General features: G+C 39.1%; 1 protein-coding gene across 3 annotated transcripts in view; it reads left to right on the top strand.

Moving 5' to 3' along the window:
* FBN1 (fibrillin 1) overlaps positions 1-26,530 on the top strand; it is a 234,630-nt gene that overhangs the window by 184,333 nt on the left and 23,767 nt on the right. For all 3 annotated transcript variants that reach the window (XR_013520968.1, XR_013520969.1, XM_009005406.5), the window contains exons 43-54: positions 7-78; positions 3,544-3,669; positions 7,477-7,599; positions 11,271-11,396; positions 13,359-13,475; positions 14,721-14,849; positions 15,483-15,602; positions 18,879-19,004; positions 22,862-23,011; positions 23,389-23,454; positions 23,700-23,816; positions 26,125-26,244. Coding sequence is in view for 1 of the 3 variants with exons in the window: in XM_009005406.5 (XP_009003654.3) it covers positions 7-78; positions 3,544-3,669; positions 7,477-7,599; positions 11,271-11,396; positions 13,359-13,475; positions 14,721-14,849; positions 15,483-15,602; positions 18,879-19,004; positions 22,862-23,011; positions 23,389-23,454; positions 23,700-23,816; positions 26,125-26,244 (1,392 nt within the window). In the remaining 2 variants the exon portion in view is untranslated. The remainder of the gene's footprint in view (positions 1-6; positions 79-3,543; positions 3,670-7,476; positions 7,600-11,270; positions 11,397-13,358; positions 13,476-14,720; positions 14,850-15,482; positions 15,603-18,878; positions 19,005-22,861; positions 23,012-23,388; positions 23,455-23,699; positions 23,817-26,124; positions 26,245-26,530) is intronic.

Raw genomic sequence — 26,530 nt, 5'->3', positions numbered from 1 at the left:
TTGCAGATGAATTTGCTACCCTATGTGGAAGTCAAAGGCCAGGCTTTGTCATCGACATTTATACCGGTTTACCTGTTGGTGAGTCATGACGGCATTGTCAGAATTTTCTGGGTTTTTGTTGCCTTTGTGTTAGCAAGAGGAGTACACCATTATTTTCCCAGTCCCTGTTTTTTCTTAGAAGAAAAAAATGTTAAAGAATGCCTTTAACTTTATTGAAACACTGATTCTTAGTTTGAAACAAACTGTGCAAACACCCTGTGCAGCTCCACCTCGCTGGCAGCAGCATTTGTTGTTCATGATTAAGGGGACTGGAAAGCTTTTCACAAAATTACAATCAAGCATGGTTAAACCACCCTTCAGCATCAACAAGGGGAGCGATTCTGGGAGTCAGGCCAGTTGACATTTGATTTGACTGTAATTCCCAGTCCTTCCTTCTGACTAAGACCAGGTTAAGTGATTTTTCACACCAATCCTTACATGTAGATTGTTTACCTAAAGCCCTTTCGTGGATCAATTTTATGTTACAAGGAATCTTCTCAGGTCATCTGCTTTGAGAATTTCAGATGTGAAATGAAAATCTTTTCAGTCCGAGGCCCCGCCTGGTAACTGAAGCAGAGAACACAACATCGGTAGAGATGCTTGTGCAACATTCAGAAGTACTGCACAGCACTCAGCCAATGCAGGCGATGCCCTTGTGGTTTGAAACCAAATAACATAAAAGTAGATGGAAAGCTGTTGCGTTCTCTGAGTTTTTCCCTGGTGTGATTTATATGCATCCTTAGATGCCCTCTTAAGTCTGCACAGTTGTGTCTAGTAGCAAACATCACCACTTGCTTTATTCCACCTTATTCATAATAAGTAAACTAAAATCCACATCAGCCTTTCCAGTGACCTTGTTTGAGAAAACAAGAGTCTGGTCCAGCAATCAGCCTGGCTCCCTTAGTGCCAAATCCATATGGCTCCATGGTCTCGTCAACATCCAAAGAAACTTCATGGTTTGGAAAGAAAAACTGCTAAATGACATTGGCATGGAACACCTGGCCCTAGCTGCTTTGTTTTTCCCCTTCCCAAAACAGATCTTTTAATCTCCCTAGGATGTGTGATCAGAAGATAAGTGGTCTGTAATGGTAATGGTTCTCCACGGACCGACCAGGCATGTACCCCAGCAAGACTACCCTCCAAGGTTGGCAGTAAGCAAAGACTAAAAACGACATTAGCGTCGTCCACTAGGAGAGCTGGATAGGCTTCAAACATCATCTAGTCCAAATCCTTGCTTCATATTTGAAGACACAGAGGCCCAGAAAGGGGAAGGGACTCGCCCAAGGCCACCCAGCTAACTAATAACAGAGCTGGGACCAGAAGACAGTCCTGACTCACGGCTTAGTTGGCTTCTAACTCTTGAAAACTGGAAATCGGATATTTAGCTCTATGGTTATTGTTACCAAATTCCACCATGACAAAATATTTAGATGATGAAAAACTTTGTTTTGTTTAAGCTTCATACTCTCCTTTTGGAAGATCTTATGATTCTTGGCATGTGGAGTCCATTCGTATAGGGTCAAAACTATAGCATGTTTATTGATCTTGTCTTAAAATATAAACTTCTCCAAGTTGAAGTTCAAATAAAATCCTGACAAGAAAAAAGTACATAATTTTTAATATATCCTTTTGCTATTTTACACCTAACAATGGCTAGAAATTTGATTCAGCCCATTACTGTTAAGCCTGATAATAATGTATCACTTATATTTAAAACAAATGAATATGAATGTGATATTTCATGTTTAACCCACACTGAATGAATGGCATCTGAATTTGTTTTGTTTGTTTATGATACACGGTTGTGATGTAACTTTACATGGCCTTTTCATGACATGAATGACGAAGGTGTGAAAGAGCTAAAGACATAATTGCCTGTATTCAAAATGGCAATGTGCCCTTTGAGATTCTAAGTCGTTTCTTGTCATTAAATAGGTCAATTTTGCCTTCACACAAAATCAAGTCCTTTTTTAAAAAGGATCTAAAATAAATCTATGACAACAAATGTCTCCTTTAAAACAGATTGGTTTTAGAGTGTGGTTCTTCTAAAATTGCAGCAGCTCTTGTAGGCTCCACTTCAGTCCATGATCGTCTTCTCACAAAGTATGCAAGCAAAGTATGTACCTTGCAGAGGCTCCTGATATAATAAGTAAACAGAGTATCTCAACAAGTTATAGAAACTATTGAATTGGAAGACTTTCTGTTGTAGACCAAGGCTTTACATACCTCCCAGCTGAGGTGTTTCACCTGCTAAGGGGCTGAAGGAAGGGCCCTCCAAGATAACAAAGGTGTTGATGACAGTTCTGTGAAGATTGTATTAGGGCGATGTAGGAAATCACCCTAATACAGTCTTCCCTGGTATGATAAGGGAGGCAGGATGGCCTCTTAACTGAGTCTTAGTGTCAAATCCCGACTCTGCCTCTCATTGGCTGCTTGGTCTTTGGCAGGTTATATCCTCAGGTTCCATCACTTGCATCTCTTAGGATAGACATAGTACCAAGACCATCTCAGAGGGTGGCTGTGATAATTCAGCAGATAAATACAGGCTGAATGCTTGAGAAACATACTAGTCATGCAGCAAATGAGATTCTGTTAATATTAATACTATTACCATGATTATTACCATTACTATTTTATCCTAGAGGGCACTTCAGTGGTCAGGAGTTCAGAGTAGGTAAGGCAGAGATGGGATCACTCCAGGCTGGTGATGTGGCCAGGCTGGTGAGGTGCCCACAGCCTCTCTCCACAGCTGGCCAGCCCTGCCTTAGCAGTGTGGGTCCTGGCCATGTTCTCACTCTTGGTCCTGTTTTGGTGCTCAGCAACACACTGCCAGACACTTGCTTTCAACTGAACAAATTTGAATTGAGCATTTACTACTTGTCATGTAGAGTGCTGAGCACCCATAACACAGTGATGGAGCAGCCAGGCCCAGCTCCCAGCCTTAGGAAGCTCACAGTCTAATATGATAGTTCACCCTTGGTGCTGACCTTGTCTTCATTGTCAGCCTTGCCCCAGCTGTCATCCCCACACCTGACTTACCTCCTTTCTAAAGCCACATGAAGTTGGAAGGGGGCGTTTAACTGGAATTTGAAAGATTAAAGTTGCATATGACCATGCATTCCTCTGTGGTTCTTTACCAACTCACCTTTTCATTTTCACTAAATACAGGTACACTTGGGTAGAGAGGCTGTTTACTCTTGGCTGTCCCTTCTATTCTGTTCCTCTAGTGTATCCACATACAAAGATGCCTCCTACAAATTGACATTCCGAAACAAAACTCAAAAGATAGATGTTCAATCCAGTTAGATCATATGCCTTGAAAGTGGTTTAGTTACCTAAATTTGCTATTCATAGATGTCCCCTATTGCCATCACACCACCCCCCCCCACACACACACACACACACACACACTCTCACACTCACACAAGCACTTTCCATCTTGTCTTACTGTGCATGAGGATCATGTGCTGTCCTGTCGCTCACGAATGACCACTCTGTCTCTAGATATTGATGAGTGCCGGGAGATCCCAGGGGTCTGTGAAAATGGAGTGTGTATCAACATGGTTGGCAGCTTCCGATGTGAATGTCCAGTGGGATTCTTCTACAATGACAAGTTGTTGGTTTGTGAAGGTGAGTGGCATTGTGACTTTATCATATCCGGAAAAGAGCTAACTGGTGAGCTACTTAATGATACACACTTGGCGAATTTCACAACACCGAAATTTCAGAAATGTGTTACACTCTAGAAATAGTAAAGGACATGGTGTGGAACAACATGAAATTTTATGCAAGAAAAAAAATTTACTAACTTCCAGTGAAAAAAACCAGGAGGCACATACATTCCCAGCCCCCTTCCCCTAACACACAATGTATTACTATTAGATTTCCCAGCTGATATGAGTAAGCTTTGAGTTCCTGGGTGTGTCACACAGGTTGCTTTGTTTCACATTGCTTGAAAATCAACGTGAGTGGACAGTCATCCTAGTTGACTCTCAGAATCACTTCTCTTCCAGACGGAGACTTTGCAACTCCCAAGTGAAAACAAGGTTAATGCAAATATTCCAAATGCATGAGAGAATTCCAAATGGCAAGAACAGCAAATTTGATTTTATGTGAAGAATGTTGGCATGCACATGCACTTTTTTCATTTTCAAATTACCTCCTGTTGCCATGTATATGTACTGTGATTCGGAGCATTCCTTATAGCACTTCATATTTTTTCTTACATCTGGGAAAGATAGTTCTTTTACATTTTAGCAAAGGGGACATTACTGGTTATTAAATATACCATGTGCCCCAGGATAGCTGGAATAATTTTCTATTTAATATTTAAACTTAGTTCCTCTAGCAGAGTTTTATTCATATTTGATAGGGTTATTACCACTTAAAGCACGTATTATGGCACATATGTCAACATTTTAATGTTAAAAAAACTTTTTTGTCTAAACTGAAGACAGCTTATATACCAAGAGTAAAGTTACAGTCCTAACCACATACTTGTTAAGTTCCTCTCACCAGGCTTTCAGTTACTGTGTCCAAGTGGGCACATGTCCCTTATTCTGCCTTGCTGTGTGGGTTAGTGGGAATGGGGTGATAGCCATTCATAGCCTTCCTAAGGAGATAGCCAATTCAGGCCTTGGCCCCAGTCCCTGGGCTTTGGGAAGTCATCAAGGATCACGTACCTGGAGAGGAAGCATGGATGTGGGAGAGGGAATCCATGATGGATGATCTTACAGTGCTCGAGTTGGCTGCCTCCCTCACAGCTGCACTTACCCCTCTCAAACATGCTCAGCATGCCTGCCACCTGTTGTGGCATTTTCCTCCCCACCCTTCCCCTCAGAGTTAGCTTTGATGATTACTGTACCCAGGTACCTTTTAACCACTTATATTTGCTGAAGCAGCAGCCCTTGGCCAGAACCCATAGACAAGACCACCCATGACTACCAAGTCAACTTAGACCTTGCTAGATCCATGAGATTAAAAACATACGAGTGTACTAATGCAAGGCATTTGGCTGTCAGGGTAGCATTCTGTGGATACTGAGATAACAACTTCTGATTTCTGTTTCACAGAATATCCGTCTTCAGGGTGAATGTTTAATCCAGGGTCAGCTGCTTCCCAGCATACTCTTAGCTCTTAGAATAGGAAAATGAAGGTGGAGTTCATACGTGCGTCAGTAGCGCTGAAATTGGAATGGATTGCAGAGGTGATTTAGAGAGCTTCTAGCATCTGCTCTCCCTGCAAGTAGCCACATTATCAGATGCCGCATCATAGAATTGCTTGTCTGTGACACTACTCAGTTTCTCCAGTGGCACAATCTGCCCCCTGTGTTTTTATACTTCCTGAATTCAGAGCAGGGAAGCCCTGGTGAGTGAGGCAGTGCTGGGTCCCTTGTAACCCAAGGCAGGCACACTTCTACTCTTGTGTCTGTTGCCCAGAAAGGCACAATCCACCAACCTTAGACAGGAACCCCCACTGACTGACTGACAGTCCTGAGGGTTTTTCATCACAGAACCATGTCCAGAAACATCAGCTGATATACTTGCCACCGCCTTGTAGAACTTCTTTGGCCGAGCCAACTTCTGTGTAAAAGCCCAGAACTGGTACTAAGGACCAACCCTCATCTGTGTTACAGGCCATCCCCTTTACTGGGCTTAGTCTGAATTAGATTGTTCCACTGAAGCAGGGAAGAGGGAAACATGCACTTTGCCCCATGGCATAGCCTAGACTTGCAGTAACTTTTGTAATGCCATGATTTTGAACTATATTAGGTATCTGGGTTTTTTTTTTTTTTAAGTAAACAACTCCTAAGCAATATCAAAGCTCTGGAGCACACAATATCCATTATCCAAAATGTTTTCTGTTTTAATGAGAGTTGGTTTGTTTTCAGTATGGTAACTCCCATGTTAGGTTTTCTTGATTTGAATGCCTTGTGGCAGCAATTTGAGCAGGCGTCTCTACAACCCTGAAAGCACTCTACAGACCAGGAGCAGCTACATCAGCTGTGAGCTTATTAGAAATTCACAATCTCGGGCCATTCCCCAGACATGCCAAGTAAGAATCTGCCTTTTAGCAAGATCCCAAGTGATTCATGTGGACTTTAAAATTGGAGATGTTCTGCTCTTGCAGCCTTTTAGACAATAGCATCCTTAATGAATCATAAAATCCAGAGCTTTGAGGAAATTCAAGGCTTCCTAGGAGATTAATCTATACCCATGTCAATATACCTCACAGCCAAGTTCCATGACTTTTTGTTAAACATGAGCATCATTAGAGTTCATATGTGGTCATAAATCAAGCACTTGCATTTATAAATATTACTGAAGTGGGAAAGTTTAGATAATGGGCTTTCAGTCTTCCTTTCTCTTTTTTAAAAAATAGACTTTATTTTCCAGTGTAGTTTTAGATCCACAATATTGAGAAGACACAGGAATTTATCATATATTCCCTACCCCTCCACTGGTGCAGCCTCCCCCACTATCAGCATCCCCCACCAGAGTGGTGCATTTGTTGCAACTGAATCTCCATTGACATCATTGTCACCCAGAGTTCACTCCGATGATTTACATCAGAGGTCACTGTTGGTGTTGTATATCCTATGGGTTTGGAAAAAGTTATGACATGTGTCCGCCATTCCATACTACTCATAGAATAATTTCACTGCCCAAAAAATTATCTGTGCTTCTCCTATTTATCCCCTACTCTCTGCTAACCCCTGGCAACCACTGATTTTTTTTTTTTTTTACTGTCTCCATAGTTTTGCCTTTTCCAGAAGGTTATATAGTTGGAATCATACATTATGAAGCCTTTCCAGATTGGCTTCTGATTCACTTAGCAATATGCATTTAATTTTCTTTCTTTTTTTTTTTTTTTTTGACACAGAGTTTTGCTCTTGTTGCCCAGGCTGGAGTGCAATGGTGCGATCTTGGCCCACTGCAACCTCCACCTTCCAGGCTCAAGCTATTCTCCTGCCTCAGCTTCCCAGGTTACTGGGATTACCTGCCACCATGCCCAGCTAATTTTGTATTTTTACTAGAGATGGGATTTCACCACGTTGGTCAGGTTGGTCTCGAACTCCTGACCTCAGGTGATCCACCTGCCTTGGTCTCCCAAAGTGCTGGGATTACAGGTGTGAGCCCACTGCACCTGGCCACATTTAATTTCCTTCCATGCCTTTTCATGGCTTGATAGCTCATTTCTTTTTAGTGCTAAGTAACATTCCATTGTTTGATGTACCACAATTTATTCATTCACCTATTGAAGGATGTCTGGGTTGCTTCCAAATTCTGGCAATGAATAAAGCTGCTATACACATCCGTGTTGTCTTTTCAACTGAAAAGATCAAAATAAAATATAAATTCATTTTCATGTGAGAGGCTTTGTTGACTGGACACCAGATTTTGTTCTCCTTCGAATTCAGTTCTCTTCTGCTCTTAGATATTGATGAGTGTCAGAACGGCCCAGTGTGCCAGCGCAATGCCGAATGCATCAACACTGCGGGCAGCTACCGCTGCGACTGTAAGCCCGGCTACCGCTTCACTTCCACGGGACAGTGCAATGGTATGTAGTGCCCCACAGGCTGGACGTACCCACCCACGAGTTTGTCTTCATGAAGCTTCAGATATCTGGGTTCCTTTTCAGATAGTTAAGCTGAAGAAAATGTGAGTTAAGATTTAGATTATTGAACTGTAATAACTAAATTGGAAAAAGGGATATTGTCAAAATGTGTAAACACTTAGCTTTTTAATCCTCTTTCTAGAGGAACTATTTTCAAACAGGACGTAAATCATTTGCATAAATAGATTTCATATTTGTCTGTCTGCTGCCCTGCCTGCAGACACTCACCCCTACACATTACACACACACACATACACAATCATGCATACATATACTCCCCTAAGCAACATTTAGGACCAAATGATTTTTTTTTCTCCCACAGAATCCCTCTCAGAAAGGTGAGGTTTTCACCATTTTGGCTACATACCCCAGATCTAGACAGTGAAGCTCTGCTGAGCTGAGTCAGATTAAACTGCATAAACAGAACAAACCATCGCTTTTCTTCCCAATCATCTTACAGGGAAAGAATCACTCACTGAAGGCTGCAAACGTCAACAACTTTTATTAGCTGTTTATTACCATGTCCCCTAGAGGTTCTATTTTTTGTTGTACACTTTTGTCAGGGATGTGATAGAAATAAGAAGCGTGGTGGATTATCAACCTCAGTGCATGGTGAAGTTATTCAGCATCTGCTGGTATTTTGTAGCCAGTGATATAAAAATTTAAAAGACTGGTGTTTCAGCCCAGAAGCAAAATAATACCTCAGAATGATTTTCCTGTAAGTTTTTAAGTAATTCTGAACCATTGTATATTCAGAAAAAAGTCAGTGTATATTTAGCAAAGCAAATCATTGTATCTTAGGAAGAATGTGTAATTTTGCTCATGGTTCATTTCACAGGGGTTTCCTGGATATTTTCTGTATTTGTGAATGAAACAACACAGGGGAACGTGGTCAGATTTTTCTTGGATTTCCTTACCTACCAGTGATTAAGTGGTAGGAAGTGCACTGTTCTCTTTAGGGTATTTTGCATTGTTTTATGAGACCTTGGTGGGAAGAGGGTGTAATAGCCAAACAAAAAATCACATTGAGAATCAAGACTTGTTAGTTGAGTTCAAAGGAACATGTGTAAGTATTTAGCATTTTGTCAACAGAGCTGTTGCTATCCATGTATTAATACAGGACAGGAAAAGTGGGGACGTCTCTGATATGAACCACAATGCCCTAGCGAAACCTGGCATTAATACCACTTCCCTGCATTTTGCTCGTAATTTATATTTCTTTAGAAATGGATGAAGTAATTCCAGTCAAAATAAAGAATTGCTGATAATATAGAATGAGTCATTTCATACCATTTCACACTCAGGTAAGAAGTGGGACAGAGCTGTTACTAGATCAAAATAAGACATTCAGGCATAAGCTGCTGGTGCTGAAGCCCTTTACTGTTCTTGTAGAAGACTAACATGCATTAAATGCAGCCAGCTGTAAATGTTGTGTATATTTGCAGCCAAAAGCTTGATTTCCTTTATTCATTGAAAACCTCAGAAGAAAGGGAATGAACTTGAGTTTTGCAGCCATTCAGCCAGATGGGTTGAAGACTTCATTCCAGAAATGTCTTTATTTATGTCTTACTTTTAAAACACCATTAAATGCTATTCTACACTTGGCATTTTTTTCAGGCATGCTGCGAAGTACTCCTTTTTGCCTCTGTTTAAAATGAAAATAACTAAAACTTTCTCTTCATCATGAGATCTTTATTTGAATTCATAAGAACATTATTTCAAACCCCAAATCACAGCTGGCCATGGCACCCACATCATTGCTGAGAGAGCTGAGAGAACGATTAGATATCTGAGCTCAGGATGTTAGTCTGATAGCAAAAACTGGATAGTTAGAGCAAATGCAACCCCCTTCTGAAATGTCTTGCCCACCTAAAGACAAGTAACAGTTTCTTCCCAGCTACTTCCTCATGGTGTCCTCTGTCTGCTGACTGGGTTTCTTTCCACAGTAGCCTGTTCAAACCTCCTATCCCAACCTCAAATATGATCTTCTAAGAGTTCAAATTCTGCTGCTTACAGGAACCTAGATATCTACTCTAGTTTTACCAGTAGAACTCCAAAATACTCTCCATATTTCATTTTTCACATGAAAAATGAATATGGCTTTATTTAAACCATCATGAAATAGGGCAGTAGATGAAAAGAAATTCCTAATTAGGGATCCCTTCCTAATACGATCCTTAAGGCTCTGCATTTCCTTGTGGAACCCAGACATAAGACAGACCTTGTCCCCTGCATACTTCCAGATCCAGTACTACCTGAAGGTGCCAAAGTTTTGGGCCAGCTGTGGTAGGACCTGAGATACCTTCCTCAAGATCGAAAATCAATTTCCTCTTCCTATACTGGGAAAGTTTTCTCACTTTAAATTCATTTTCTCAAATGGGAATAATCATAATTTGTTAAATAGCATAAACTAACTGCATAGGCTAGCAGTAGTTCCTAAGCTGCTGTATTCCAATTTCCCCTCATATTGATATATCCAACTTCACTTGGAACTTCTAAATGGTATGGTGATTCATCTACTAAATAGGAGTAGTCATAAAAATGGCAACCTGAACACATGAAATGGAGGAGATATTCATTATTCTGGGATAGACAGGGTTGCTCTATGCCGCAAAAAGTGTCCATTTGTGATTGCTATGTTCTGAGTAGACAAGGCAGGCAAACAGCAAGTCTGGAGTATTCAACTGAGAGCAGAATGCCGACTACCCCACAGCATCCGCAGCAAAGATGGCACTCCATTTGCTTTCTTCTGTGGAAAGTCAGAATGGCACAGTGCTCTTCAAAGCACATTTACTCTAAACACAGAGCTTAAAAAAATTAGGGACATAAGTAGGCATGTAATTATGTCACCTGTGAATTCATGCATTAAATTCTGCCCCTCAGATAATCAGATTTCAGGAAAGCAACATTCAGTTGATTATAAACATCATTTAGAGCTTCCTGATTCAGGAATCACTGCCATAAAAAGACTGGCAGAAGCAAGATGAGAGGGCTTCCTTTTGAATGGATGAGAATAAAAAGAGAGTGTTCACGTTGTCACATGCTAAGAGGAGCCCTGTATGTATGTGAACACTTGGCGAAGATGGAATAAAAAGTTATAGGAACAAGGCAAAACAAAGAGATGCAACTTGAACAAGGGGCCACATGGGTTGTTCATCAAGAAAAACTTAATCTTAGCCATGGGATTTTACTTTGATATAAATTTCCAAAGGAAGCCATGAACTATCCATGACTTGAGGCACCAAATCCTAACTAGACAAAATACTTCCATTAATTCCACAGTCTGTGGTGCTGCATAGGCAGATAATCAAACAAAAAATCCTCCCAGCTTGAATTGTTTTCCCCATTTTACTTCTAAGTTATAAATATTCATCTTTTAGAATATGTTTTGATTAGTTCCCCTTGTTTTTTATTGTGTCATATATTGTTAACATACTCTGAATATGCCTGGTAAATGAGAGTAAGTTTTAATCCATTTTGATGCAAAAAAAATATGTCTGTCACACTAACTTTAGTTTAGAGCTAGGATTACTATTGAGAACTATAGCTAGAAGTAAGTTATTCAATTATGGTGTGTCTTCTAAGTTCTCACTTAAGATGCTTTTTATTTACAGATCGTAATGAATGTCAAGAAATCCCCAACATATGCAGTCATGGGCAGTGCATTGACACAGTTGGAAGTTTTTATTGCCTTTGCCACACTGGTTTTAAAACAAATGCTGACCAAACCATGTGCTTGGGTGTGTATGCAATTATTATTATGTTTTTTCATATGCTACTGAAAACTTCATTTGAATCTAAATATGAATAAAATTTAATACTAAGCCTTTTAGTAGTAGTTTTGCTATCTACAAAATAAACGCATGGGCAGGTATGCAGCAGTGATATCCTATTTAATCTTTGGCAATCTCAACATGATAAACTTCTTCCTTGTTCATTTGGCTGTCAATTTAGAAAAACCTGACTAAGGGATACATTGAAAAAGACATTAATACAAAAAATTATTTTCTATTAATGTTAATAGACTATGATTCATATGTAATGTTGATGTGAACTTCCTTTAGAGTTGAGATTTTGAGTGTGAGATGAGCATTTTTTCCAGAGGGGTTTGTCTATAGTGTGTACCAGATCCTTAAAGGCAAATTTATACATTTTACAAAGGCAAAGAAAAGTTACTCATTTTTCTAGCAGAAAAAGAGCTCAGGATTTTAAATCTCTTCCCTGATTTCTCTAATGTCAGGATGTTGATTTAGAAAACTTCAGTGTATAATTATTCCTTTTCTCCTTTTCCTTCCTTTCTCTTTCTACTTTAAAGCAATACCATTAAGTCTTTTGGGGACATTAAAAACATGAATTAGATTCATGGCTGAAAGAACAATTAATATAGTAATGTTTAAAGTCCTTGACTTTGGCTGTAACTGGGTCCATTCATTTGGGAATGTTCTCATAAAGTTGTACCTTCTCCAGAGTGATGACATGTTTTAAATGACAGGAGTATTGACAGCCCTGCTCACTACTGGGCAGCTAACCTGTGTAAAAACCATGATGACCCTGCCTAACTTTCTTTCTACTTCTCTCATCTGAATTTTCTGGAACCTCTTAACATAGAACCTCCCCTACCAAAGACCTTTACCAGTTTGGCTAAGAATGAATCAAGGCAGAAATTCTTGATTGCTAGCAATGACTCAACTGGGTGTAGTCTTCAGCCACACACACAGACACATTAGAGTCCCTTCGGGTTAGCAATAGCTTCCTGATTCAGGAATCACAGATAATTTATCTTCATGTCCAAAATGTAAAAAGAAAGGAAATCCTAGCTCTCTTCATTACATTCTGCTGTTCTCTGTTGTTACCTTCCTCTCTCTCCCTTCATCCTTGTACCTCCTCATGGTGCCTCATTCTTTCAAACCAGTAGTAACAAAAACTTTCTTTCATTAAATATTTTTCTTTCTTCCTCTTTAATATAATGTGCACCTACTCTTTATAAGAAATCTGCCAGCTCCTGTGATAAGATGCAAGGAAATATGAGATGTCAGTAAAAATTGTCAGAGAAAAGTACAGACCAATCAAAAGGCGAACAAGAATGCAAGCATGTATGAGAAGAACAAATTAAGTGCCATCCCATTGGGGTAGTTTAAAAGAGTGAGAGAAGTCATCGTTGGTGGAAGTGGTCCTATGTTTGTAGGGGTGTAGGGAAAAGGAAAAGTTGTCTGAAATGACAGGTGAGCTAGAAAGCTGAGTTATTTTATTGCTGATTGTGGGGTAATGCCAGGTGAGTCACTGCTTTTTGGTAAATTGGAGTGAGAATCTTAAAGGTTGAAGTTTGCCAAAGGTGGCAACACCTCGAGACCCAGATGCACACAGAGTTTTTTCCATTTTCAAGTGAAAATATTTGAGAAAAGTGGCAAGGGTGGAGAATTCTACAAGTAAATAGAATAAAATAATTCTTGTTCAGTTCTCATGTCCTTAGCTTGCCTCCTTTCACTGGTCAGCCAAGGAAACAGTTTATTCCCAAAGTTTAGAGTTTGCCTCTGCCTGGTTTCTTGCACGGATGACTGCTGCTGGAGCTGATATCAACATCAAGAAGTTCTCAGCCTATAGATGAGGCTTTGTGAACCCTAAAATGCTCTTTAGCCACTGTAACCATGTAACCACTTTTTCTATTTATAATTATGTTTCTTTATGGCTTTTCTTCCTACTAGACATAAATGAATGTGAAAGAGATGCCTGTGGGAACGGAACTTGCCGGAACACAATTGGTTCCTTCAACTGCCGCTGCAATCATGGTTTCATCCTGTCTCACAACAATGACTGCATAGGTGTGTGTGCAAAATTGTGCATCAGCAAAGGAAGTCAGTTTTATATGTGTTCTTTGTAATTAGCATCATCTCTAGTGCTCTAGCTGTCTTTCAGAAATAAATGTTATCTTATGCATAACAATTGGTAACAGGACTTGTCTCTCCTTATCCTTGAGGGATGCTTTCTGAGACCCCCAGTGGATGCCTGAAATCACAGATAGTACTGAACCCTTTATATACCATATTTTTTTTCTATACATACATACCTAGACTAAAGTTTAATTTATAAATTAGGCATGGTAAGAGATTAACATCAATAATAAGAAAATAGAACAATTATAAGAATATACTGTAATAAAAGTTATGTGAATGTATTTTCTTGCTCTCAATATCTCTCTCTCTCTCTCTCAAAATATTTTATTGTGCTATACTCACCTGTTTTGGGATCACTGCTGACCTTGGGTAACTGAACCCCCAGAAAGCAAAACCATAGATAAGGGGGGAACCACTGTAACTGTATCCATTACTTTTACTAAAATGCTCATTAGCAGCTGTAATAATTTTTACACTTTGCTGCAAATTCATTTTTCAATTGTTATACTTTAAAATTATAGCTGCTAATGAGTGTTACAGTCTCCTTTGCTGTAAATTAAATATATTTCAAAATAAATGGAATGAGAGTCCTAAAAATTTTTAAATATACAAAAGTGATTCTTTGTATAGAATTATATGATTCAGGAATATGAACCTTCTGGTCTAGATGTTTTGCTGCAGCCTCTCGTAAATAAATCATGGAATCTACAAAATCTCCCTTCTAAAACATATGAGGCAAGAGTAATAAACCAAATTTTTTAATTTTAGTGTACTATAGGCTAATTTAAATATTTCTAATTGCAAGAATACAAAATAATGCCCTCAGCCAAATTGTGTACTAGGATTTTATTTTTTAAATCTAAAAATTTTTAAATCTAAAACTTAAAAATAAAATCTAAAGGAAAATCAAGGTAAAACAGATAGGAAATTAAAATGTAAATTATCATGTAAATTTAAATATAACAATATAATCTTATTGTTAAATGTGCATAGGTGCTTAAAGCCAGTTCTGTTGCTGCCAACTAGATCTTCATTGGAATTTCTTGTTTGGCTAAGCCAAGAAAGGCCACTAGAATTCAGAAAAAAGTGTCTTTTCCTTTAAAAGTTTTGATTATTGCTGGGATTATGACATCTTTGGAATATATTAAAGGATTGTTGGGGTTTTTTCTGCAGATGTTGATGAATGTGCAAGTGGAAACGGGAATCTTTGCAGAAATGGCCAATGCATTAATACAGTCGGGTCTTTCCAGTGTCAGTGCAATGATGGCTATGAGGTGGCTCCAGATGGGAGGACCTGTGTGGGTAAGTACAGGGCTTGGAAAGACCTGGAAAGAATGCTTCCAGAGACCAGTCAATGAATCATGCAGTCTCTATTCTAATGCTTCTTTCTGGAAACCTGGAGGAAAGGTCAAAATAGAATTATATTAATCCTCCCTATAAAGACTTTATTTTTATTTAAACATACATACATGTAAGTGTGTGTGTGTGTGTGTGTGTATAAAACCACTTTTTCCCTTATTTTAAAAATTAAGCTATTGTACTCAGAGAATACTGTTAAACAATAAAACTGTTAAATCGCTCTGTAAGCAATTATGATTTCCCTTCTTATATTTTTTCCTTTAAAATACTTTTGTAGTAAGCTCTCATATATTTTGGGTATACTTAAAATATTTATATACTCACTGACTTTGACATGCTACAGTTTTCTGGAAATATTTAATTTGTGGCAGGTAAAATAAAATATGGTGTTATTCTGTATACTTTTGAAAGCTGGTAAAGCTTGTTTTTATTGCCACTTATTTTTCTTCATGGTGGAATTTTAAGAACTTTAATTTGCTTTATGTATTTCTTTAATTTATTCTAGTTTTTTTCAATTTTAATTGTTTGATGGAAGTTATGCCAGTGGAAACTCTTCCTTTTCCCTTTTCTTTGCAGATATCAATGAATGTCTTCTAGAACCAGGAAAATGTGCACCAGGTACCTGTCAAAACTTGGATGGGTCCTACAGATGCATTTGCCCACCTGGATACAGTCTTCAAAATGACAAGTGTGAAGGTAGGAAGGCTATCGATGTTAGCAAATGAGGAGTATCGGGAACTGCACCGGACTTACCAAAATGAGAGTTTTTGTGATGATGTCTTCATTTTGGAATACTTTATCAGAAACAAATCCAAGGGTGTAGGGTATGACATTGTCTCATCCTTCTGGCAAGACGAGAAGCACTAATTCTCATGCTAATCTCTAATGAAGTTATTTTGCTCTGTGCATGTGACTGATCATACGATCCTGAGTCTTTTTCACTGTGCTTTTACACAGTTGGTAAGAATGCTGTGCCTCACTTCCATGAGATTTTTTTTTAAGTGGCAATCCTTTGCGACTAAAAAAGCTCCTGATTCCAGTTAAAATCTTTAAATGACCACATTCAAGGTTGGATGAATGTGGTTATATCATTTGTCTATTTTGTTTTTACCTATAGAGCAGTGGAAATGTGTTATTTGAAATAAATTCTCAGCAAGCTTTATAATATTCCTTTTTTTAAAAATAGAGATAGGATCTTACTCTGTCACCAGGTTGGAGTAGAGTGGCACAAGCATAGCTCACTGTAACCTTGAACTCCTGTACTCAGGTGACCCTCCTGTCTCAGCCTCTGGAGTAGCTGGGACTACAGGCATGTGCCACCATACCTGGCTGATTTTTTACTTCTTTGTACTCTGTGTTGCCAGACTGGTCTCAAACTCCTGGCTTCAAATGATCCTCCCTCCTTAGCCTCCGAAGGGCATTCCTTTAAGTTCAACAAATACGTCATAGCATTAAGTGAAGAATATTAATTGCTAGAATTTCATAAATAGGTAAGGTTGAAAGGATTTTCAAGAAGTCACCTAGTTCACGCCCCTGACTTTAAAAAGGCCTACATCTAATCCACAATGAGAATGTTCTCTATTTTTAATATCATCAATTTGAAATTTTATTATATATCCAATTTAATAATAAAGTGGTGATATTTTAAATGGAAACACCTTATTAAATTGTCTAGATGCAAATTTTTAAGCATGTTATTTTACTTTTATTAAAAATTTACTCTATTATCAGTACATAAGTTCCCTATAATGGACAGAATTAAAATATAAAGAAAGAAAAATGACTGCACAGTCAGTCAATGAATGTGCCTATTCTACATATTTGGCCCTATCCCAATAAGTTGGAACATACAGGCTAATTTCTACCATAACAGAAATGGTCATGGTAATAATAATTAAAAACAACCCCAGCCGGGCGCAGTGGCTCACACCTATAATCCCAGCACTTTGGGACGCCGACGTGAGTGGATCACGAGGTCAAGAGATTGAGACCATCCTGGTCAACATGGTGAAACCCTGTCTCTACTAAAAATACAAAAAAAATTAGCTGGGTATGGTGGCGCGTGCCTCTAGTCCCAGCTACTTGGGAGGCTGAAACAGGAGAATTGCTTGAACCCAGGAGGCGGAGGTTGCAGTGAGCTGAGATCACGCCATTGCACTCCAGTCTGGGTAACAAGAGCGAAACTCTGTCTCAAAAAAAAAAAAAAAAACCCCAAAAATCGAGCATTTTTACAAAAGTTAACTTTTCTATTAAGAAAAAGTTGAGTATGGGGGTGGAAGGAGTGTCAGAATGGAGTAATTCAATCATTAATAGTAACTCAGATTCATTAATAAACCACAGGGAACATGACACAGGTATAAACACAACCCAATAACCTGGCATGATGAAGAAGCTGATTTGCATTGCACAGAAAGAAAATCACTTGGCATTGCACATTTGTAGAATATATATTGTGTGGTATTTACAATAGTAAATCAAGATCATAGAGTTAATTTCTCAACTTTTCCTTAGTTGGACCTCTTGAGAACGAAGTTGTATAATGCAAACACATTTTGGTGTAGGTAGAAACCTTTGTGAAAGTTATTTGCACAAATGTGAAAATGAAGAGCTCCAGGATACAAGGATATTTGATGTTTTGTTGAAAAAAAAATCCCACTAAAGTAGCATGGCACCAGGCGCGGTGGCTCACGCCTGTAATCCCAGCACTTGGAGAGGCCAAGGCGGGCAGATCACAAGGTCAGCAGGTCGAGGGCAGCCTGACCAACTTGGTGAGACCCCATCTCTACTAAAAATACAAACATTAGCCAGGCGTAGTGGTGTGTGCCTGTAATCCCAGCTACTCAGGAGGCTGAGGCCAGAGAATCACATGAACCTGGGAGGCAAAGGTTGTAGTGAGCCAAGATTGCACCATTGCATTGATCCCGGGCAACAGAGGGAGACTCTGTCTCAAAAAAAAAAATAATAATAAATAAAAATAAAAGTAGCATGGCTCAAAATTAAGACTTAACCACTTTGTTCACTATAGATTCCTGCTGAAAGTCAGGAGGAAAGGTGTGTGAGTTTGAGTTTGGAGTAAAGTGGACATATTTTTTCCATAGGTAGAGTAATCATATTGACCAAACCAAGCCAATTCTGAAAGTAGAAAAGGACACGATTAATAACGTCAGGTCACTGCCATAAGCTGGGGCTGTCCCAGGCAAACTAGGACATATGGTTACTCAGGCCATTCAAACTTGATATTGGCTACTCTTAACTACCCCAGTACAGGAGCTAAAATGTATAATATACTAAAGAAAACATGCCACAATCCTAAGTGTACCAGTTTCATATTATCTATAGGATGCAAGAAAAAGCCTGTACAAGAAAGGTATTTTTGTGTCTTTAGAAAAATTGACCCACAGATCAGTTAGGAGCCTCATCTTCTCTGATATCTTTAGTTTGCACTTCACAGGATTATACTTATTGTCATGAGTCTTGCTGTTCTTGTAAAATTCAGTTTTAGGGCTCTAGCATGGGGTATTGGGAAAAGTTCTGTGGATGGTTGGAGGGGAATCAATTTGGTTCCAAGGCCTAGATCTCACATTGAGTAACTCACTATCAATGTGCTTAAAGTCTCAGAACAATGGTGCAGTATGACTCAACAGTTTCATGCTTCCTTCCTGGCCTAGGGTGGTATGAAATACTCTGACTTTTCTAGTTAGCCAGGCAACTCAGTCTGAGTAAGAGAGGTTTGTCACTGCACTCATTAGAAGGCAGTTGCACATTCTATTTTTATATCAGTAATTGTCAAAACTAATTTTTTAAAAGTCATGATGACCTAGAAGTCCAGTCCACAGCATTATGGTTCAGAAAAATACCTTTATTATTTTAAGTCTGGAAATCCAGTTGCCCATTATACGTCCACATTGTGTATTTGGTACCTGATGGTGTCTCCATCATGTTTTGACTTTGTTTGACTTGTGATTTTTTTAGATATTGATGAGTGTGTTGAAGAGCCAGAAATTTGTGCCCTGGGCACATGCAGTAACACTGAAGGCAGCTTCAAATGTCTGTGTCCAGAAGGGTTTTCCTTGTCCTCCACTGGAAGAAGGTGCCAAGGTAAGTGCCTTTGAAGACTTTGGGGTTTCATTGCTCCATGTTTATTTGTTGTGGTCTTATTTCTCAAACATGGCAAAGCTCTGTTTCTTTGTGAACAAGAAGATGGAGAGTTTTCACTCACCCAGAGGTCTAATGATAACCATATGTCAGAAGGTTCATTTTCAGGTTTAAGGTTAAAAACTCATCCATCAAGTTATGGTTGCTTATACAACTGTACTGACACTTAAACCTGTCTCTCCCACTAAGAACACAAATGCTGATAGGCCCATCCGTGAGGAAGCACCTTGAGCCACTGAAACAGCAAAGGCTTGGGGAAGCTGAGCTACATATCCCCTACCTCGGAAGAGATAAGCTGAAAAATATGGGTTCAAACTTAGAGTTGAGACTGAAAAACTGCACATTAACCCATCTGCTTCTAGGATATGGTACCCATCCCTTATATCACAAATTCTCCAAGAAAACAAAAATAAATTTAAACTGACCAGGATTCTTGCTGGGCCATGGTCCATTTTTAGGAATAATACTTGTCAACTGTTTCAGTAAAGATTTTCAAGGGTTTGCCAGCTGACGTTCACAATTTAAACAGAAATGAAAAGGATCCTGAACTTCAGCATAACACAGTGTGTGCTTACATCAGAAAAATGTTTAGACTTTTCTAAACAATGCAATTGTATATCGTTGTCACATACACAAGCAAGTTTCATGAATTCCAGTGGAGGGAGATGAAACAAACACATTTCTCTTTTCTTCACCTGTATCTTCTGTTGTTTGGTTGTTACTGTTGTTTTGGTGTTGAGTTGGGTTTTTCTTTTGGTTGTTGAGGTTTTTTTTTTCACGTTTTTTTGTTTTTGCTTTCATATTACCAAATATAGAAGAGGCACTGGATATCATTTACTATTCAAAATACTGGGTTTGGGGTCCCAGCCCTGCCATGTGTAGCCTAGAGCAAGCCATTTAATCTTTTGGAAGCTCAATTTCCTCATTTTAAATAACAATAATATCTGCCCAACCAGTCTTACTGAATATGTGACAAAGCTTTGCTAGTTTCGGAGTCCTTTGTAGACTCTTGTTGTTATTCTAATGGTCTGAGTAACTTTTTACTTTTCAACTAGTTATTTTGGAAGTAAGGAGAGCGGGTTGGGAATTCTCCAGTTGATTTCAGCTTGTTGGTAGTTGTCAGTGGTCTGTGTGGATTTCAGGGTGGTGCTTCATTCAAACAGATATTCTGTGTGGTAAGACCAGCCAGATAAATTCTAACTCCTACTCCCTTGTTTTTGTGTGCCTTTGGCTTGGCCTGAAATTGGAAAGAAAGCAGTGAGAAACCAGGTGTGAATCTGCCGATGTGGCAGGCCAGAGGAAACTCCTAGGCTATTAATTCAATTTGCACTGGCCCATCACAGAGCAAGCTAACACTGCAGGAAGAATCAGCCCAGCTGTGAGCAGCCCTGCCACATGCTCAGCTCCAGCAGGCAGAGCCAGAACTGAGGAATGCAAGCAGGGAAAGTGACTTTTGTAGTTCTGATGAAATTTCGAGGTCATTAAGGGCTATTTGCAGATGGACTGGTAAACAGGCATCCCAGCAAGTCCTAGTTAAAGATTGTGGGCAAACACAGCTCTCTTTCCCAACATGAGACACCCTTGATTAATAAACCAATCTAGAGAATCACCGCAAGCTAAAGTAGATCTCTTACAGAGCACAGATTTTGCTAGAGCCAGGACATTGAGAGCTGGGATTTTCTTTTAAGATGACAAATTAGGAGTCAGACTTCTATTGCCGATGAACTGAGAAAATTCCACAGAACTGTGGGTAATGTTTTTAAAAAAGTGAATGTCATGGGACTCTGGTGGACAGATCCTGGCACTAAAGATCACAGGTGTAATTGAGCCACTCCCACTTGCAAAGTTCAACGAAGGGAATTTGCCACTTAGACTGACTCAAAACTTCATGCATTTGAGTCTCCGTCTAATGTCAAGATTTCTTTTTTCAGTGTGGAGTGGAGTGTTGTGGGGGAGATAGAGCTGGGGTCTGGGACGAGGTCAGCAATTAAAGGAAAAGAGAATGAGAATTTTAACACACCAATATTAGAATATACATGTTTAAAGAAACACTACAAACTGGAGGAGAGTTAAGTTTTCATATATGTGTTGAGACATTTTTGTGAGTAGTCACTGAATTACATCTTAAGGTAGTTGGAGGCATAAATAATAAAAACAAGACTGATAAATACAAAACATTATATGTGACAAAGAACTTGAAGAATAAAAGAGATCAAAAGGTGTTCTTCAAGACATGAGAATTTGTTCCATCTTGAAGTTTCTCAGCAAAGCAAATATTTGGGTGGCAGAGATGCTGCAGGACAAGAACTGACTTTTATTGCTTTGGATCTTCAGAAGGATAATCATTGAAAGGTGCTTGCCAGGTCTTAGCTGCCACAGATGGGGATGTGGAATAGAAATTGGAGAGATGATTTATTTGGATGAGTTGGTAGCCATGAAAGACTGAGCAACTTCATTGGGGAGGCTACCTGAACTTGATTAACTAATATGATTGATTGATTGATTGATTGATAGATGATTGATAGATAGATAGATAGATAGATAGATGATAGATTTAAAACTTTAATTCATGAAAACCTTTCCTTTATTATCTCTGGCACTCTGCAATTCCTACATTGTCTTCTTTGTCATGAAATAAAATTGTTTTAACAGAAGTGCTTAGGTCGTTAATGATAGTATGCTTTCTAGGGTTGAAAAATAGTGATGGAAGTAAATGAAAAAGACAGAGGTAGTCAGATATAAAGAAAGAAGAATAGTACAATATGGGTATGAAAGCATTTCTTTTAAATCTGAAGATTGTGGCCTCCTCTGAAGAGGAGTTTTGCGAGGCTTTAAGAAGTCAAGTTTGAGGGAAAACACATTCCATACCTCTGGATGAGCTTACTCTTTATTTAGAGTCACCCAGATTGTTCTGTAAGAAATGGAAAAACCCGTTTCCAAAATTCTGTCAAGCAGCGTTGGAGAATTTTGTAGGATGTAGAACCCATCTTTTTTGTTGGAGTCATCAAGTAATAATCAATATTGAAGAAATATATTCTTTCAAAGAAAGACTATTCTGCTCCCACCCATCCACAGCCCTGCCCTCCTCTTCCTTCCCTCTCTGTGTTGAGCTAAAAAAGCTTCTTTTAAAAATTTAACATTGACACATCTCTGTGCGTGTGTGTGTGTGTGTGTGTGTGTGTGTGTAAAATCAGCAAAAAGTTCCACTTGGATTTTGTAGCCAGCATCTCTAAAAGTATCTGCTACACTGACCAACCCTTGTGTTGCATTTTTGCCCATCTACAAAGTTGCCACTTCTGTATTTGCTCTGTGCCTGCGATCTGGGATTTTATTTTGGTTCCAGAGTTTAGGAGACACAGAATAAACAACAAAGTGTGGTATCACAGTACATATTAGAACTAAGAGGGTTCTCTTACTCTAGTGTGCTCACTAAACATGATCTTGCAAGCGGGGCTCTCAGTGAAGGAATCTTTTGAATGATTCCATCTGTGGATTTTCCAATCCTGAAGTCACTGACAGGTGTCAATTTTGAAAACTGTCAGTTTGGGATTTTATTGGATTCAAAGCAGGTTCCTTTGAAATAGTGACTAAAATGAGGAGTAATAAATTTAAGGTTACAAGGTTGTTCATCAGATCTCACTATACAAAAGATGCCCATGACTTTAACGATCTCAGCTCAGTTACTATTATAATCACATAAGGAGAACACATATAATATAGTGGGTTGTTCTTTATTCATTATCGTACAATAAAGACTCACTAGGAAAGCAATTGAAGGTTGTCATAAATTTATGCTGCAGATTTGCGAATGAGCTACTGTTACGCAAAGTTTGAAGGAGGAAAGTGTTCATCACCTAAATCCAGAAATCACTCCAAGCAGGAATGCTGCTGTGCGTTGAAGGGAGAAGGCTGGGGAGACCCCTGCGAACTGTGCCCCACTGAACCTGATGGTATGTCTGTCATCTGCATTTCTCTTTGGGCCATCCAAGGTGCAGACTGGCCATGCTGTAAGTAAGATTTAAGGCCTTAAAGACAATAAGACAGTTTAATTTAATTGTAAGTCTAATTAGAATGTTCATTAAAAATTATTTTATCTCAGGAGCTCGGTAGTAATTTTCTTTTTAATTATGTCATGAATCATAGATGCCCAGGGAGTAGGCACGACATCTTAGGGAGTCTCGTTAACTTCCTCTGTTTTCTGGGCTTGTCTTGTCCATCATTTATCAATATGCACAGTATGTGGCAATTTGGCTGCCTCAAAATGCTTACGTTGAAGCTTGTAATGAATTGCTATTGTTGTATCTATTAATGAGTGTCTCCACCACAGAGGCCTTCCGCCAGATCTGCCCTTACGGAAGTGGGATCATCGTGGGACCTGATGATTCAGCAGTTGGTCAGTTGCCTGTGCTGGATTCTCAGCATTTCTCAGTATTCTCAATCAGCTTCTTCTTCAGTTATTCTTATTTCTCTCCATCTATCTTGGAAAATGAAGTGTTACTGTTTTACCACTTCATTTACATAACAATATTATTACATTATAATATTAGATATTCTTTTGATTAAACACTGAAATGTCATAGTTTATCTTTGTGTTTCAAAAATACCTTGTGATTCACTATTTTTCTTCTCTTGCTTAAGATATGGATGAATGCAAAGAACCTGATGTTTGTAAACACGGGCAGTGTATCAATACAGATGGCTCCTATCGCTGCGAGTGTCCCTTTGGTTATATTCTAGCAGGGAATGAATGTGTGGGTGAGTAATAAGTTTTCATCCATTGGAATTTTACAAATTAGAAATTAAGCTATATAGTATTCACTGTATAGCCATGAATATAGGTACCAGGATGGCACTGAAGTAAGTTTTATCCATCCACTCAGGTATCACTCATTTAAAATACTAGTGAGCCACCATCAGGAGCCAGGCACTGTGCAGGCTCTGGAGCTGCAGCACTGAACCAAGAAGACACGTTCCTTCCTTGCATGGGCCTTACAGTCTAATGGGAAAGGCAGACACTCGACATGTGATAAGAAATAATAGAAAAGACATCATAATGAAAGTCCTAGTGAAATTTTTAAAAAATTGTTAATGGTCATAATCTCATTCCATTACTAATAAAATTTTTATCTGGATTCATTTACATTTAGTAACATGAAAGTTATACCCAGCACTTTGGGAGGCCGAGGTGGGTGGATCACGAGGTCAAGAGATTGAGACCATCCTGGTCAACATGGTGAAACCCCGTCTCTACTAAAAATACAAAAAATTAGCTGGGCATGGTGGCATGTGCCTGTAAACCCCGCTGCTCAGGAGGCTGAGGCAGGAGAATTGCCTGAACCCAGGAGGCGGAGGTTGTGGTGAGCCGAGATTGCACCTTTGCACTCCAGCCTGGGTAACAAGAGCGAAACTCCGTCTCAAAAAAAAAAAAGTTATCTCCTCAGTATACAATCTTCTTGTTTTAACTGTTTTTAGAATGTCAAATAATGACTCCATTGGCTGGCCTTTCAACCTTAATCAACACTAACTCTAAGTTAAATCCAAGTATTAAATTTAGTTATCTAAGAATTACAAAGCAATTCAATATAACCTAATTAATACTAGTACAAATGCTGAGAGTGTGTCTGTGTGAATTAGGAAGTACTCTTTCCATATAAGAAATCAGGTCATGAACAGCTCCAGCTCTGGCTGTGGGAGTTTAAGCAAGATTTTTAGCTTTTCTAGGCCTTAGAATGTAATACCATGCAAGTAAAATAACATTTCTAATTACCTTTGTAGCTCTAAAGACCAGTGATGCTGGGATTTTTATTACCTTGAAAGAGAAATAATATTCTTGACAGTGCAATGTGATTTAATATGATAGTAAAGCAGAAGCCAATTTTTCAATGTTTTCTTCTTGGACTCTTCAGTTCATGCTAATATGTGCATATGAAATAAGCCTCTTCACCTAGGAGCTCCCACCTTAGGTTCTTGCCTTCCCTTTTGACTTAAGAACCTCAGCAGAAGATACAACCCTTGACAAGAGCCATTCCTCTTCTGTGCCTTAGGTAGCTCAAATGTCAATGTTATTTCTCAAAATTCTTTGCCAAGGCATGATATTCTCCCCAAAGGATGTGTCAGAATAAGACCAGTGAGTATTCTAGATGGATGGGTTAGAAGGCCTGTGTGTGTGTGTGTCTTTGGTAAGACTTGTTCTCTCTGCTTGTGTTTTAGAGTGATCATAACCTAAACATACATTTTCTAGCCATTCCTCTGCCTAATTTAAACCATCTGGGTTCAACAGAATCAACAAAATCTACTTGAATCTTGATTTTATTCAATGTATTAATTTTACTTAACCTCTGGTCTTTTGTTTAAGTTTAGTCTTTTATTTTATATCTGGCAAAAATCCATCATGTTTAAGGCTTCTTGGGGAGTGATGTATTTCCAGCTTTAAACAAGCAGAAACTTTTGATGTGTTGTAGGCGGCTTTTTTTTTTAAACCCTTAGAGCATATGCTCCAAGTAGAAGATTTAGCTTATTATGCAGGAGACTGGGGAAACCCGTGGAGAAGAGCACTGTAAGGGCTAGATGTCTAGGTACTGTCATCCTCACTGTCATTGTCACTGAGCAAGCCAAATTTCACGGCTGTAAACCTGAGATAATAAGACATGCACACTCCTATGTTGCAAGAACAGAATGAAAATTAAACATTATACATTAAGCTAGGCATGGTGGCTTATACCTGTAATCCCAGCACTTTGGGAGGCTGAGGTGGGTGGACGGCTTGAGGTCGGGAGTTCGAGACCAGCCTGGCCAACATGGCAAAACCCCATCTCTATTAAAAATTTAAAAAATTACCTGGGCATGGTGGTGTGCACTTCTATCTACTCAGGAGGCTGGGGCATGAGAACCACTTGAACCTGAGAGGCAGGGGTTACAATGAGCCAAGATCATGCCTCTGCACTCCATTCTGGATGATGGTGTGAGACTGTCTCAGAAAGAAAATTACAGTTCAAAATACTCTGATAGAATGAAAGGTATTATCTCAGTTCATCGTGTTTTGGACATATTTGGTTGCTTGCAGATACTGATGAATGTTCCGTGGGCAATCCTTGTGGAAATGGAACCTGCAAGAATGTGATTGGAGGTTTCGAATGCACCTGTGAGGAGGGATTTGAGCCAGGTCCAATGATGACATGTGAAGGTACGTCTCTTAAATGAGAACAGTTGATTACATGTACTGATCATGGGAACAGTTAGTTGATTACAAGTCTTAATATGAAATACTACTGAGGGTGTATGTAATAAAGATCATCTAGGCCTGATGGGCTGTTTGATCATTCTTCTTTTGTGGCCTCTTCTCTGCAGGGAAAGGGAGATACCCAAGAAAGATGCGGCTGTGTGCTCATGGCACATGCATCTACACTGTATCTCAGAGAGTTCTTGTTGGCATCTCCCTACTACTTATATTTAGATGCCCCTGTGTTGTT

This window comes from Callithrix jacchus, chromosome 8 (genome assembly GCF_049354715.1).
Source record: "Callithrix jacchus isolate 240 chromosome 8, calJac240_pri, whole genome shotgun sequence".
Lineage (NCBI taxonomy): Eukaryota > Metazoa > Chordata > Mammalia > Primates > Cebidae > Callithrix > Callithrix jacchus.
Note: the sequence above shows the minus strand (reverse complement) of the source record. Positions and strands in the feature narration are given on the sequence as shown.